The following is a 13656-nucleotide window of genomic DNA, read 5'->3' as shown; positions in this document are numbered from 1 at the left end:
TGTAGTATATCAGTTGTCTGGTTTCCATAGCACAAGCTCTGTACAAGCTTAATTTGGGATCAGATGGCCGTGTGTGAAAAATGTCCGAGGATATTATTATATTATTATTATATTATAAGTATAATCACATGAATCAATTATTTCTGCTTCCCCTAATATTGTTAGGTTGCACCTTTTTTTAATTACAGAATTATAAAAATATATACAATATTATTAAAATGCACTAGTATTTCATAAATATAATACTTACCAGTTGCAACTCCCATATCAGTAACCTTCAGCTGCCCTTGCTTGATCATAGCCTCATAGTTAGGCTTAATGCTCGTCAATTCTATATTGAATAGGCCAAACATTGGCCCAAGGTTTGAGTCCTCCTCATAAGTGAAGAGAACTTGTATGTCTTTGACGAGAGCTCGCTGCACTGTGGCATACCAGGACTGAGTCACCCTGCATGTTATAAAGATTTTTAATGATTATTATTCTAATTACTTCATTCTAATACTTACATTTTTATATTGTTCACAAGGAGGTTAATAAAAAGAGTTTCTATCGTAAAATTATGTTGTTGGAGAGTTGACTAAAAGTAACATTTATGAATATAAATCATAAGTAACAAATGCCCTTACTTACAAATGTCGCTTAGCAGGTTAGTTAAAACTGCTCTCTTTTTCTTTCGAATGTCAAAAGAATAATGACAGAAGAGCGAAATCAGTATTTAACTAACAGCAACATTTATAAGTAAGGCCGAAAGAGGTTAACATATTTATTCATTTAAAGTTTATAAGCAGGCAACACCTACTTCATAAGTTATATGAATATACTATTATAAGGATATTTTGGTTACTAAGTGTTTTAACACTTTTGAAGATCACATCTAGCATTGATAGAAAATAAATAAACTATTTAAAAAGATTTTAGTGTCTATAAAATATTAAAAAATAATTAATTACTATCATTCCAGTTGTTTGTTTACATTATAGAGTTAAGAAAGTTAATTCAAGAGTTTTATGCAAAAAGGTTACAAAGATTTCAAAAACTAAACCGTTAACAGGTAACACCTTTCTTATTTGTTGATTATTAAATAAATATATCAATTAAAGAAGTTTTTTGAAAGTCAAAGTAAATAAAACATTCCATTCCGGTGACAAAAACCATATAAAAAAGTTTTTAAATTATTATATTTTTTACAAGCTACACTTATCGTATACACAAGAAAGTATTCAAGATTGGATGTTGTTATATCTGTTTGAGATTAAAAGAATTCAATAAGTTGGCATCTATAACATATAGATGAGTATTAACATTAGTGGAACAATTAATATAATAGGCAAGATAACCCCACTAAAGCAACTTCTATATCGTTTGAACAATTGCCATGACAGTATAGGCAACATTTATTTAGTATATAATGTATAATTTACCTTCGTGGCATTGTAGTCATAGCTTCCCAGTACTGATCAATGTAAGGAATGATCTCTCTGTCTTTACTGAACATATTTTTGTTACTGCCGTCTTTACAGCTCTCCTGTCTAAGATTTGCTATTGCAGTGAGACACATTTGCGGAAATGCTATAAAACACTCATATATATTAATTAAATTGAATGTAATTGAATTATATATAAATTATTATAACATACTTAAAAAACAATGTTTAAATAAGTATATGTTATAATAAGTTTGTGTAAAGTTTTGACAAACTATGTAAATGTATGAAAAAATTTGTAGAAGATTAAGCTTTACTGTTTATTTATTTTGAATAATAAATTACTATATAAACAAATAAATGTCTTGAGTAGCAATTTTTATATATTTTTAAAACATAAATGAGACACAACATACGAAGGATTTCTTGCTTTATATATTTATATTAGTATAAATATTCAGCTGTTTATAATATATTTTTATACTTACGAGCTTGATTCTTTTTAAATGTTTCCAAGCCAGTTGGTGAACAGTTTTTGCAAATGAAGAGATAATTCGTCATAAAAGGCACTAATTTGCCTAACTGATATCCAATGCAAGATTCATGATACCATCTGTTGCACGACGCACATAACAACTCAACAATATTAAGGTTACGATCTTTACCACTAAGGACAAAAATAACATATAAATTATCGGTACACTAATGCTAATACGTAGTTTTTATTGTTGTTACAAACTTCTAAATATTTATACCAGTAACAGTTTCCCTGAGATTCCGGTGAGGGTTTGTTTTTACTCTTATCGCTATTTTCCCCCGCTTTTTGAGATTCAGAATGCATGTTTTGACTATTGGACGCAATATCCATTTCAATAGATTTCTTTGTTGATTCCATCGACAAAGCCAATATTTTGCATTATATGATACTTTTATGATAAAAAAACCTAATATTCACATATAATAATCACAACTTTTAACGAATTTATTAAATAATATCAAGTTTAATTACGACTATTACAATGACAACGAATTTGACACTTGATCTGACGAAAAACTCGGTGATAGTCGCAATTTGCAACTTGCAAACGAAAAGTAGATTACTTCTTACCTTTTTAATTATTTCTGTCTTAATAAAAATTTGTTTGTTAAAAAGTAATCAAATATTTAAAAACAACAATTTGAGAATTTTGTCACACATATTTATCAGTAAATTTATATAATCTACATGATAATAAATTTACTATTTTTCAATAATTTAAAAGAACATCGCCAGTTGCCAGTATTGAAAAATAAAAAAGTTAAATTCAAATATCAACGAATTTTAATTTATTAGTATTTAGTAAATAAGTAAACCCCACTCTTCCAGTGATTCTGTTTGTAAACTTGATTTCTTTTGCTTTATTTTCTTTGCCTGATTTAGGCACATAATTGTAGTGCTTATTAAATACTTAACCAATTGTGACGAAACGAAAAAATATTAATATAAAATATGGATATAATTACAAGTACCGAAGACCTTTGCCCTGATAGTAAAACAATTCAAGAGAACATCCTTTTTTATATTATAAAAGAAGTGTGTGGTAATCAAAATTGTGTTCTTTCACCTAAGCTTGCTGGAAAAGTAAGAAGAATAATTGCTGACTGCGATCTATCGCACTATTCAAGTTTACATAAACTAAGCACAGCTGATGAAAGTACTTCTACTTTACTGGGTTTGTTTAATTCTTACTAAATACGTAAATTAAGTTTGAATTCAATCAATAATACTCATTTATATATATTCTATATTCAATTTGCTCAAAGTGTTACATTTGCTGGAATTCGAAAAGTTAAACAGATTTTTATCTCCAGGATTAATGCACAAAACTGAGGCAGAGTTAACATTTGATGAACAAGCTGAACTGAACCAAGCAATCATAAACAAAATTCAGAACAAAATACCAATCTTTACTTCGGAATTAAACAAATTAAAACAAAACATTGGCAGTGGAAAGAAAACAAGAAAAAATGAAATAAAAGAACTCCAAGAAAGTTTGGATGACAAACTAAATACATTAAAAGAACAGGAAAATCAAAAGGTCGAGCTCATGGTGGAATGGCTCAACCATCGTCTGCAAGAAGTTTCATCATTTAGTAACAATTCCAGTGAACTATTGACACTAAAAACAAGAATATTAGAGCTAAAATCTAAGTAAGTTTTTATTATACTAAAACATGGTTTTTTATGACAACAAAAATCAGTAAATAACTAAACTTATAATCTTGAACTACTCGCTTTAAATAAGTATTGCATTGGTGCTGGTTATCCCACTTGATAATACTTCTAAATTGGTTAAAAACTTGGATAATAAACCAACCGTGTGTATTCAGCAATCTGCATTGGACCTGTGTGGTTTCGAAATTATTCCATAATAATTTCGAAACCGGCTCCTAATAAAGAGATAAGGTCCCTAGTAGTGGATTCACATTATTACTTTACAGTTTAATTAGTGTTTAAGGCAATTAATAAATTAATATTTAATTTTTAGAATACTGCATCTTCAGATTCTACGGAACATCTACACAGAGACAAATCAATCTATCAAAGCCTATAGTGAAATACATAAGGATCTTAAAGACAGTATCAAAGAAACTGAACTAAGAATCAAAAACTTTAAAGACATTATTGAAAGCGATTACAATTAGAAAAGTAGTGTCGAATTAATTTTTTTTCCTCTTTTCTGGTGTGTATCTATGCTATTTGAGCGCAAAATATTCTGCCAATGTCACATATAAAATAGTTAACACATGTGTCAAATCTATATAACTTGCTTTGATGCAAGTTATTTTGTATATTTAAAACATTATAAACTTAATTTAATTTGTAGTCAATTGTATTATTTTTAATTATTTATTTTATAAAGTATAAAAAAATAAAGATACTATAAAAATCTACTTTGATTATTAATTAAAATCTCTGGGAAATATTAAATAGGTAATAATGTAGTATAGTAATAGTTTTTGTGTATTCATTTTAAATAATAATCATTTTAATCGCCTAAAAAATATTCTAAAGTATCAACCAAAGTAATTAATTGTAAAATTTTACCAACAAGTATTGGTGGTTTTTGTTATTAATACTGTCCAGCATAACCACTCAATGAATCCATTTACCACAAAATATTCGAAGAATACTGAATATAAATAATGATCACTACTTCAATTGAACAATGCAATGTTTGTGTAACGGCCCACATGTGTCTGCTAATTTATATCTTATAATAGTTTTTATTAAAATATTTAATAGCTTAAATAAATACAATTAAAAATTAAAAATAGTTACTGTCCAAGTTGTGACCGCGTGGAATGGTGGCAAGAATAATATTTCATATGTATTCACATAAGGATAATGTGTGGTTTAAGTCCAACCTACCATTCGCGTATGTCATCTTTAAATATATTAATTTATTGTTAAAACTAAATAATATTGAGGGCATTCCGTTTATTGTTTCTCATTTGTAAATAATAATTTAAAGTTCAAAATCACACAAAGTCAAAGTTCATCATTAGATAGGTAATGACACATCTGATATCAATTACAAAACTTTAAATGTTAATATAACCGAAGAATTTATTCAACTGGGCTCTACTGCGTATATGAATCGGCATTTTCAGGATTGAATTAAATGTGAAACCAGTTGGTAAAGAAGATTCTAAAGGAATGAACCAGCGAGAATCTCAGTAAGTTTTTTTTTACAAATGTAATTACAGTCTCCAGATACAGAGACAATTAAATATATCCCGTAAGGAAATCAACGAATATTAAATAAACGCTTTTATCTAAATATTATATGTAGCTATTTAAATATATCAATAGACAAAGTTAGGAATAGGAATATCTGTGGAATTTTATTGTAGAAAAGAAAACCTTGACACAGGAAACACATCTCTTATCAGTCACATAGGTCATAAACCGTCCCGTGATGTAATGCGCATGTTATCCGTCGGGGTTATATACCTACTCTTTGTGTAAACAATAGTAGTTATGCCAGGACAGACATTTGTGTGCATGAACATGTCTGTTTGTCCTGAGTCTGAGTGTAATCTAATAAGTATGTATTTGCAAAAAAAAAGTATATATAGTATATGAGTCTGGTTTCCATACTACAAGCTCTGCTTAGTTTGGGACCAGATGGCAGATGGTGTGTGAATAATGTCCCAGGATATTCCAATTTTACATAGAATAATATCATCGAGCTACGAATACAAGTATTTTTAATCGACAAATAAGTAACAATGGGTGATTACTCCAAGACGTTCTGCATTACCCGTTTGATGATGATTAATAAAGAAACTTGAACCCGAGACAAGTTATTTTTATAGCTGGTTCAATTATTATATAAATGTTCACTTAAAAATTTCGTACAACATTTTCGTTAGAAATTTAGATTGACTAAAATGTATAAAGAGCAAAACGAATAAGTGACCTCATTTTTTTTAAATACATTTTTGTAGTACTTATCGGTAAAGTTTGATTGTTAAAATGTTGTCGAAATCGGTTAAGCCGGTGTGACACGATTGCGAACCAAAGCATACAAACTTTTATCGATAATAATTGGCGATTAGTCATTAGGCTGGTCGTAGTAAAATTCTGTGTCATTTTAAAATTTATTATCTGTGTCATTCTGTGACGTTATAAAAAAATATTGTTGTAGTATTTACACTTTTAATAATATAATAAATAAAATTTAATAAAATATATTACAGATCAAATCTCCGTGTAATCTAAAAGTTTATTATTTTCATTGAACTTAAAGCATCAGAATGTCCCACTTCTGGACTTAAAACTCCTCTCCTTTTTGAGAAGACGGTTTGAAGCTTACTCCACCACGGTGCTCCAATGCGGGTTGGTGGATAGATGTGATAGATTCTCATTTCCCACATGCAGGTTTCCTTATTCCTCATCAATGTTTTTCTTCACCAGCGTGTCTGAGTGGTGCTTGCCCGGGTTTGAACTATTCGATTAAGATTCTCTTCTTCCATCCAATGGATCACAGCTCCAATCCTACATAAAAAAAAAATAAAGAATACTCTTTTTTCTTTATTGTATAATAAATAATTATTACCGACGTTGAATAATAACAAAGCAGTATAATTATTATAAGTTTAAAATGTCATCGTAAATAGTCTCAGTTTGAATAAATATAATATTATTTAAATCTCCCACAGTAAAATAGCTTATAAAATAATTCAATATTACAAATTTATCAATATTTTTGTATCCAGTCGCTTATAAATAAACATCAATGATGACTCGGTATGTACCATGAAGTCCACGCGAATAAACTATCACAGCTAGTATTATATAAGTAGGTTATTGTTAAAGTTTTATTATACAAAGACACGAGATTAAACTTTGTACAACTTTGTTCTTTTGCTGTGTTACAATTTAGAATAATAATTCTCAGATAACGAAACGTCACCGGCGACTACCTACATACACATTATTCTAATCACAGAATTCTGTGTTTAGTAGTATCACAGACCCGAAGTGAAATGGAAGTATGTTCGAAGTGTTAGTGAATAAAAGTACGTAAATAAGTGTTTACGAGATGATAGACACAGTTGTAAATATATTTCAGTAAGTAACAAAAAATCTTTTGTCTTGTCAAATATTAATTAAGTATTTAATTAATTTATGAAATGAATTTTCAAAAAAAAAACTTCTATTTCTGTTTTTATTTTCTATATAACTATTTTTCATCGCGATCGTAAAAAAATTGTATGGTTTCTATGGCGTAGGTACTTAATTTTATTTTGAACATTTAAATAAACAGATATACTTTAATACATAGTACTGTTGATCTTGCGTGATTACATTTGCGTATATCAAATAACTCGTTTAATCAAGACAATTTAATGACTTTGACCTACCACTTGTAAGTGATAATTACAATAATAACTCATAAAAATATGTCATTTTTTCAATACAAAGAGTTTTTATATATAATTTTGCAATGCAATTACATTATCTGTTCTGGTAATTAGTATGCTCGTAAATTTTAAGGCCACTATATATTAAACTGCCGGTTATATTTATCTACATCCCTAGTTATGTTTAGGTATATACACCTTCTGCAAAAAAATATAATTACCTACGTTATTTATAATTTTACTTATTTATATACGTATATATCAAAACAAAGTTTTGAAAACGATTCATCAAAATACAATTTGCGTAAGTAATATTTGTAGAAACAAGATTCATTGAATATCAAAATAATGTCGGTTAGTTATAAATGCTTGAAAAGATAATCGTTTCCTACCTGATTATAAATTCAGTAACCACATCGATTTATTTACTTAAATCTGTATTCTGTCTTAACGAAAAAAATCTTTTCGCGTATCATGTTAGACCTCTATTGGACCCGCAAGATATTGTTTATAAATGTGGTAATTAAATTAAATACCTCGCTTAATTAATTTCAATTATGCGAGAGTAAACATTATATAGTAAGTGAATTTACACATGATGCTTCTCTTTCAGCGATTTGATATAAGAAATATGAAGACAAAGCATGTGTACAAACGATATAGAATGTATTTTTTTTTTAAATATATTAGAGGTAGACGGAGAGGCAAATGGGCACATTGGCTGTAAGAAATATCAACCATTCCACAATACGTTATCAAACTTGGGAACTTAGATGTTATGTCCATTGTCCATTGCACCAGTACACTGGCCCAAATTAGTAAGAGCCAAGAGGCCAACATACATAAATATTAAAACCTATGTTAAATATTGTCTTTTAATAATATTGTACGTTTCTTTAAATGTATCGTACTATATATTTACTCAAATGATAGAAGCAAACGAAAAAAGATAAAAAAATAACAAATTGTGACCTACATACATACAGTTGCATATTGAAAGTGAAGCTAGGTGTGTTTTGTATGGTGTTTAAGTACCCAACGTGAAAAAGATGTTTGACTGATAGCTTATCTAAAAATAATTTCAACGACGATTCGTTTATAAATCTTCTACGATAAAATATTACTTGTTAAAACTTTGTAAGATTATATATAACCGGACGAGCCGGTTGGCGTGGTTGGTAGATACTTGCCTTTCACGCCGAAGGTTGTGGGTTCGATTCCCACACAGGACAGACATTTCTGTGCATGAACAAGTCTGTTTGTCCTGAGTCTGGGTGTAATTATCTATATAAGTATGTATTTACAAAAGAAAAGTAGTATATTTAGAATATCAGTTGTCTGGTTTTATTGTCATAGCACAATCTTTGTACAAGCTTAATTTGGGATCAGATGGCCGTGTGTGAAAAATGTCCCAGGATATAATTTGGATTATTAACATATTTTCAGAGCAATCTCAAACGCTTTGGGTATAGAATGGGCGCCACTCCACCTGCCTTTAGCTCGTAGGCTGCAGACCTTAGCGGCGACAGCCTGGATATGTCTTGTATTATTTGGAGAAGCCAGCTGTATCTTCCTATACGTTCAGCTTTTGTATTCTTCGTATTGGTGGTTAGCGCTGCTATATGGAGTGTGGTTATTGAATGACCTTGACGTTTGCAACAGAGGTGGTAGAATGTGAGTCTTAACTATCTTATTATGGTGATTGGTAATGTACACGTGCCAAAGAATAGCCAACTGCGCAGGAGGTATTATAGTACAGAAGGGTGTACAAAAACATTATTCAGACACTATTTCCTCGCTCTCATTATCTAATAACATGACAGTGGGACGGCAATATAATACTTTTCATTACCAATTTCCAGGCTGTAACGTAAAAACATCTTGTCTTGTAAACCCTTTGTCGTAAGTTCAAACTCAAAAGGCTTTGAACCCACGACCTCCTGATCTGCATCATTACAAAGCACTACGACGGATACTTATGTAAATCTATTCAAATAAATTTCGTCAAAAAGTGCTTTAAGATAATAATTAATACAAACTTTATTTCAGAGTAGATTGGGTGAGAAATTGGTCATTGTGGCGCTACTACCGGGATTATTTTCCGATAAACTTGGTTAAAACCGCCGAATTGGATACCTCGAAGAACTACCTATTCGCGTGCTTTCCCCATGGCGTAGTCTGCTCTGGAGCTTTCGGTGCGTTTGCCACTAATGCATTAGATTTCTACAAAGTTTTTCCAGGCATGACATGCAGCATGATTACTCTGGGAGGCCATTTTAGAGTACCATTATTTAGAGACCTGGTACTTGCTTTGGGTGGTTGCGCGTCTTCTCAAGAGAGCTTGCTATATCTTCTTGATAAGAATAAAAACAAAGGAAAATGTGTGGTTCTTTTTGTCGGAGGAGCTGCAGAAGCGTTAGATTCGCATCCTGGAGAATATAAAGTGATCTTGAGCAGAAGAAAAGGCTTCGTTCGTGTTGCCATGAAATCTGGGTGAGTCTTCTTATCCTATAATTGTAAAAGTAAGACGTTGTGTTTTGCAGCCATTGTGTAAGGTTGGTATTAATAGGTATATAATAATATATTTGCTTATCCTCTCTTAGTGCAAGTGTATAAAGTATTACGAAACAAAATAAAATTATTCTTCAAATTTTAAGTCTGTAGTTTGTAACGGTGCTTTGATGATAATCAGTCAGTAAGGGCATTGCTTTTTAAAGATAACGGGCGCACTGTTGACATACTGATTTAACCGATGCTATGAACGATATACCGCTAAAACATAACAACATTTTAACATAATTTGAAATTATCTTCATATGCATGAAAAATCAAAGTATTTTTAGGATTTATTATTATTTTTTTAATTTAAGTCATATTTATTCATATTTACAATAAAACAAGATATTATAATGACAATCATAGTTTATCCGATAAATTCTAGGGCACCACTAGTACCAGTCTTCTCATTCGGGGAAACCGACGTATACCGTCCACTAAACAACAGCGAAGACAGCTTGCTCCGCAAGTTCCAGGAGAAAGTGCGTCAGATCACGGGTATATCACCAGTGTTTCCGATAGGGAGAGGTATATTCCAGTACTCATTTGGAGTGCTTCCTCTTAGATCGCCCATCACTACAGTTGGTGAGTGTATCAGACGTTTGTTTTATTTTTAAATCGTTCACATGCAAAAATAATTATATATGTATTAATCGCCATTTTGATTTTGTACCGATAATAAAGCATTCACAGTATATTCATCTTAAGAACACAATATTGTTTCCATTGAGGATATAAATGACGTAACTAATTCATAGACAATATATAATAACCTTTTTTTTATAGAATAGGAAGGCGGACGAGCATATGGGCCACCTGATGGTAAGTGGTCACCAAACGCCCTTAGACATTGGCATTGTAAGAAATGTCAACCATCGCTTTCATAGCCAATGCGCCACCAACTTTGGGAACTAAGATTTTGATTTTATGTCCCTTGTGCCTGTAATTACACTGGCTCACTCACCCTTCAAACCGGAACACAACAACAACAAGTACTGCTGTTTTGCGGTAAAATATCTGATGAGTGGGTGGTACTTCCCAGACGAGCTTGCACAAACCACCTATATTAACAGCCTAATAACCTCCACTTTCCTTTCTTTTAAGATAAAGCTTTAAGCTTCCGCTGATCGCTGAGCGCGAAATGAATTATAAATACAAATAAATATCATATTCAATTATACTGAATTATAGAAATGTGCTCAGAACATAATATCAAATTTAAAAAAATCTAATTATCATCTTCATAATTATTTATTCTAGTAGCCACATAATAATTTTAAGAACACCTAAAAAATAGATATCTATTTTCCTGCTAAATTAATCTTATCAATCGCATAATGTGATAATATAATTTAGGTAATATCGATTTCATAATTTTTAAATGGTTTTTAGCACGTTTTTCTTTGATAAGACGTTCGTCATATTGATAGCTGTAACTAAAATTTCATTATTTGAACCATTTTTGAGTTATCTTACTCGTACTTACTTCAAATCTGTTGGTGGCGCATTGGCTATAAGCGATGGTTGACATTTCTTACAATGCCAATGTCTAAGGGCGTTTGGTGACCACTTACCATCAGGTGGCCCATATGCTCGTCCACCTTCCTATATTATAAAAAAAAAATCTGTAGAGTTTAGCGTATCTATTTGTATAAAAATGGAAATTGTTGCCTTATTACCATATAGTCAGAATATACATTATGTATATACATAAAAAAAAGTATTTACGAAAGGGCTTAAGAAGATGAGAGTTTTTTGTTACTCCTTTGTTTTTTTTAATTTTAATATATAGTATGTAACTGTTTCGCAAATGACTACTTCCTAATTAGAAAATTTTCAGGATTATATTCCTGTGCTTCGGAAAGCAAATAAAGCCTAAAGACCTGCGTCTGAGCTCGAACTGGTCGCATCAAATACTCAAATCGTACTCAAACTCTTACTGGGATATGAGGAATAGAGAATGTCCTTTTGTTATTGTTCACAATTGTGCACTAATATCTCCTACGCAAATACAGCTATTATCATTGTGATGGTACGTTTAGCGGCCAGAACAACAATCCTAAATGATATTATAGTTGAGTTTGCTTGTTTGTCTCTCAACCAACCCCGGAACACGCAGAAACTAGTATTAGAATAATGTAATATATGTTTATTTATCATTTCAGTTGGTGCGCCAATGGAGATAGAGAAGAACTTAGACCCGACCGATGCAGAAGTGGACGCAGTACACGCGGAGTTCACGCAAAGATTAATCAATCTCTTCGAATCTGAAAAATCGAAGTACTTAACGGACCACAAGAATAGACGTCTCGTTATAACCTAGAAATCACTAGCAGCGAATATGTTCATTATACAAGACTGTGATTAAATAAACGAACAGGGATCCAATTCTACTAATTTATAACGGTTACAATACGTTCCCGATTCAATTTCAATCCATCTTTAGCTGGTATATGTATATTCTCTGTCTACATGTGTTTACTAACTGTTTACCCCAAATAAAAGAACGGCATATTTTTTCTCCTTTCAAATTACTTAAGCGATTGTATGCAATATAATCGGCAACAGTGTTATTTTTTTTTACGATTTAGTGGTTAAGAATGTACAGCGAGAGGAGCGATCGCTCTTGGCGCCAAATAGCAAGGGATGGGAAAATGTCAAAAACAATTTCCAGAGGTACATTGTTGGCGTTTTTGATTTTATAAATATGGTTATTATTATTTATATAACGTTAACTGAGATGCAATTTCTGTAAAGTCAAAGCGTCGACCAAAGGGCGCTGGGAGACAATCTCGTTGCAGCCTGATCAAGGGCGAGGGCCGCTGAGAATGTGCCCGTGCAGATAACAAAAAGTAAAGATGTGATTATGGTAGTGTGGTTAATGAAGACGACGCCATTATCGATCAAATTCCGTCTGCACTGATTGTATCTATTAAATTAAATTCTTTTACAAATTATTAGCTTCGATGTGTTAGTGTTATATAAATATTTCTACGTCATACGTAGATTCGTTTTTTGTTGTTATTTCCTGAATTAATAAACCTTATTATATTCCAATTTCAAATTTTGCGCTAGAACAAAAAAAAGTAATAAAATATGTTATCTTTTAAAAGTGTATATTTCCGCACGTTATTATTTATTTTATAAAGGATTTTTGTTTATATAACCTCCACATATGAAATACTTAAATGAAATAAATATATGTAATTATAACAATGTACTGTAATGTATGGGTACTCGAATGTGTTGATTTTAATATTAAATTGTTGATTTTCTATTAAGTTATTTTACTGATTTGTTTACTTAACTTACTGTATTCTTTTTAGTATTAGTCTTGTTCCTTGTTTATTTAACTATCCAGTATTTACGTGTTAATTGTTGCAGTAATTCGGGATAGACTACTCATACGTAGCCTTGTGGAGCACTGTCAATATCTATTCAAAAATATTAGGATTAGGAGACCATAGATAATTTAGTTTTTTTTTTTAATGATCTGACATATTGCTAACACCTTGAAATTTGTGCAAAAATAAAAAGGTTAATTTCTACGGAAAAATGTAAAATGTTATATTAAAATAGATTTAAATTTGGCCCTGATATTTAGTGATAGAAGTTCACAAATGTTTCATTCCCGTACATGTTAAAAAAAAAAAAACAAAATTTGTCAAAATTACCTCGTAGAATGCTAAATACGATATTATAAAATTATATTTTTTCTGTATATCTACTGTAGAATAATTTAGTTTTAACTCATCATCATTAA

The 13656-nt window shown here is 30.7% G+C and overlaps 3 protein-coding genes across 6 annotated transcripts in view; 2 read left to right on the top strand and 1 right to left on the bottom strand.

Annotated features, from left to right (window-relative positions):
• LOC126768923 (set1/Ash2 histone methyltransferase complex subunit ASH2) overlaps positions 1-2460 on the bottom strand; it is a 437703-nt gene extending 435243 nt beyond the window's left edge. For all 3 annotated transcript variants that reach the window (XR_007669285.1, XR_007669286.1, XM_050487382.1), the window contains exons 1-4: positions 2180-2460; positions 1913-2091; positions 1422-1569; positions 251-447 (exon numbers count right to left, since the gene is read on the bottom strand). Coding sequence is in view for 1 of the 3 variants with exons in the window: in XM_050487382.1 (XP_050343339.1) it covers positions 251-447; positions 1422-1569; positions 1913-2091; positions 2180-2319 (664 nt within the window). In the remaining 2 variants the exon portion in view is untranslated. The remainder of the gene's footprint in view (positions 1-250; positions 448-1421; positions 1570-1912; positions 2092-2179) is intronic.
• A 317-nt stretch (positions 2461-2777) lies between these two features.
• Positions 2778-4233, top strand: LOC126769027 (uncharacterized). The gene is made up of 3 exons (XM_050487565.1): positions 2778-3136; positions 3276-3615; positions 3953-4233. Exons 1-3 carry the CDS (start codon positions 2914-2916, stop codon positions 4107-4109), a joined length of 720 nt encoding a protein of 239 aa, XP_050343522.1. The 5' UTR covers positions 2778-2913; the 3' UTR covers positions 4110-4233.
• A 2644-nt stretch (positions 4234-6877) lies between these two features.
• On the top strand, positions 6878-13140 carry LOC126768988 (2-acylglycerol O-acyltransferase 2-A-like). Of its 2 annotated transcripts, XR_007669288.1 has the most exons (6): positions 6890-7044; positions 8784-9011; positions 9387-9830; positions 10279-10478; positions 12059-12569; positions 12651-13140. XR_007669288.1 is itself a non-coding variant. In XM_050487515.1 (5 exons), exons 1-5 carry the CDS (start codon positions 7016-7018, stop codon positions 12214-12216), a joined length of 1059 nt encoding a protein of 352 aa, XP_050343472.1. In that variant the 5' UTR covers positions 6878-7015; the 3' UTR covers positions 12217-13140. The 2 variants fall into 2 exon arrangements, 1 of the variants encoding a protein (XP_050343472.1); XM_050487515.1 differs by having other exon boundaries at positions 6878-7044; positions 12059-13140.
• Positions 13141-13656: the final 516 nt, after the last annotated feature.

Source organism: Nymphalis io, chromosome 6 (genome assembly GCF_905147045.1).
Source record: "Nymphalis io chromosome 6, ilAglIoxx1.1, whole genome shotgun sequence".
Taxonomy (NCBI): Eukaryota; Metazoa; Arthropoda; class Insecta; order Lepidoptera; family Nymphalidae; genus Nymphalis; species Nymphalis io.
This window is presented reverse-complemented; position numbering and strand designations above follow the sequence as displayed.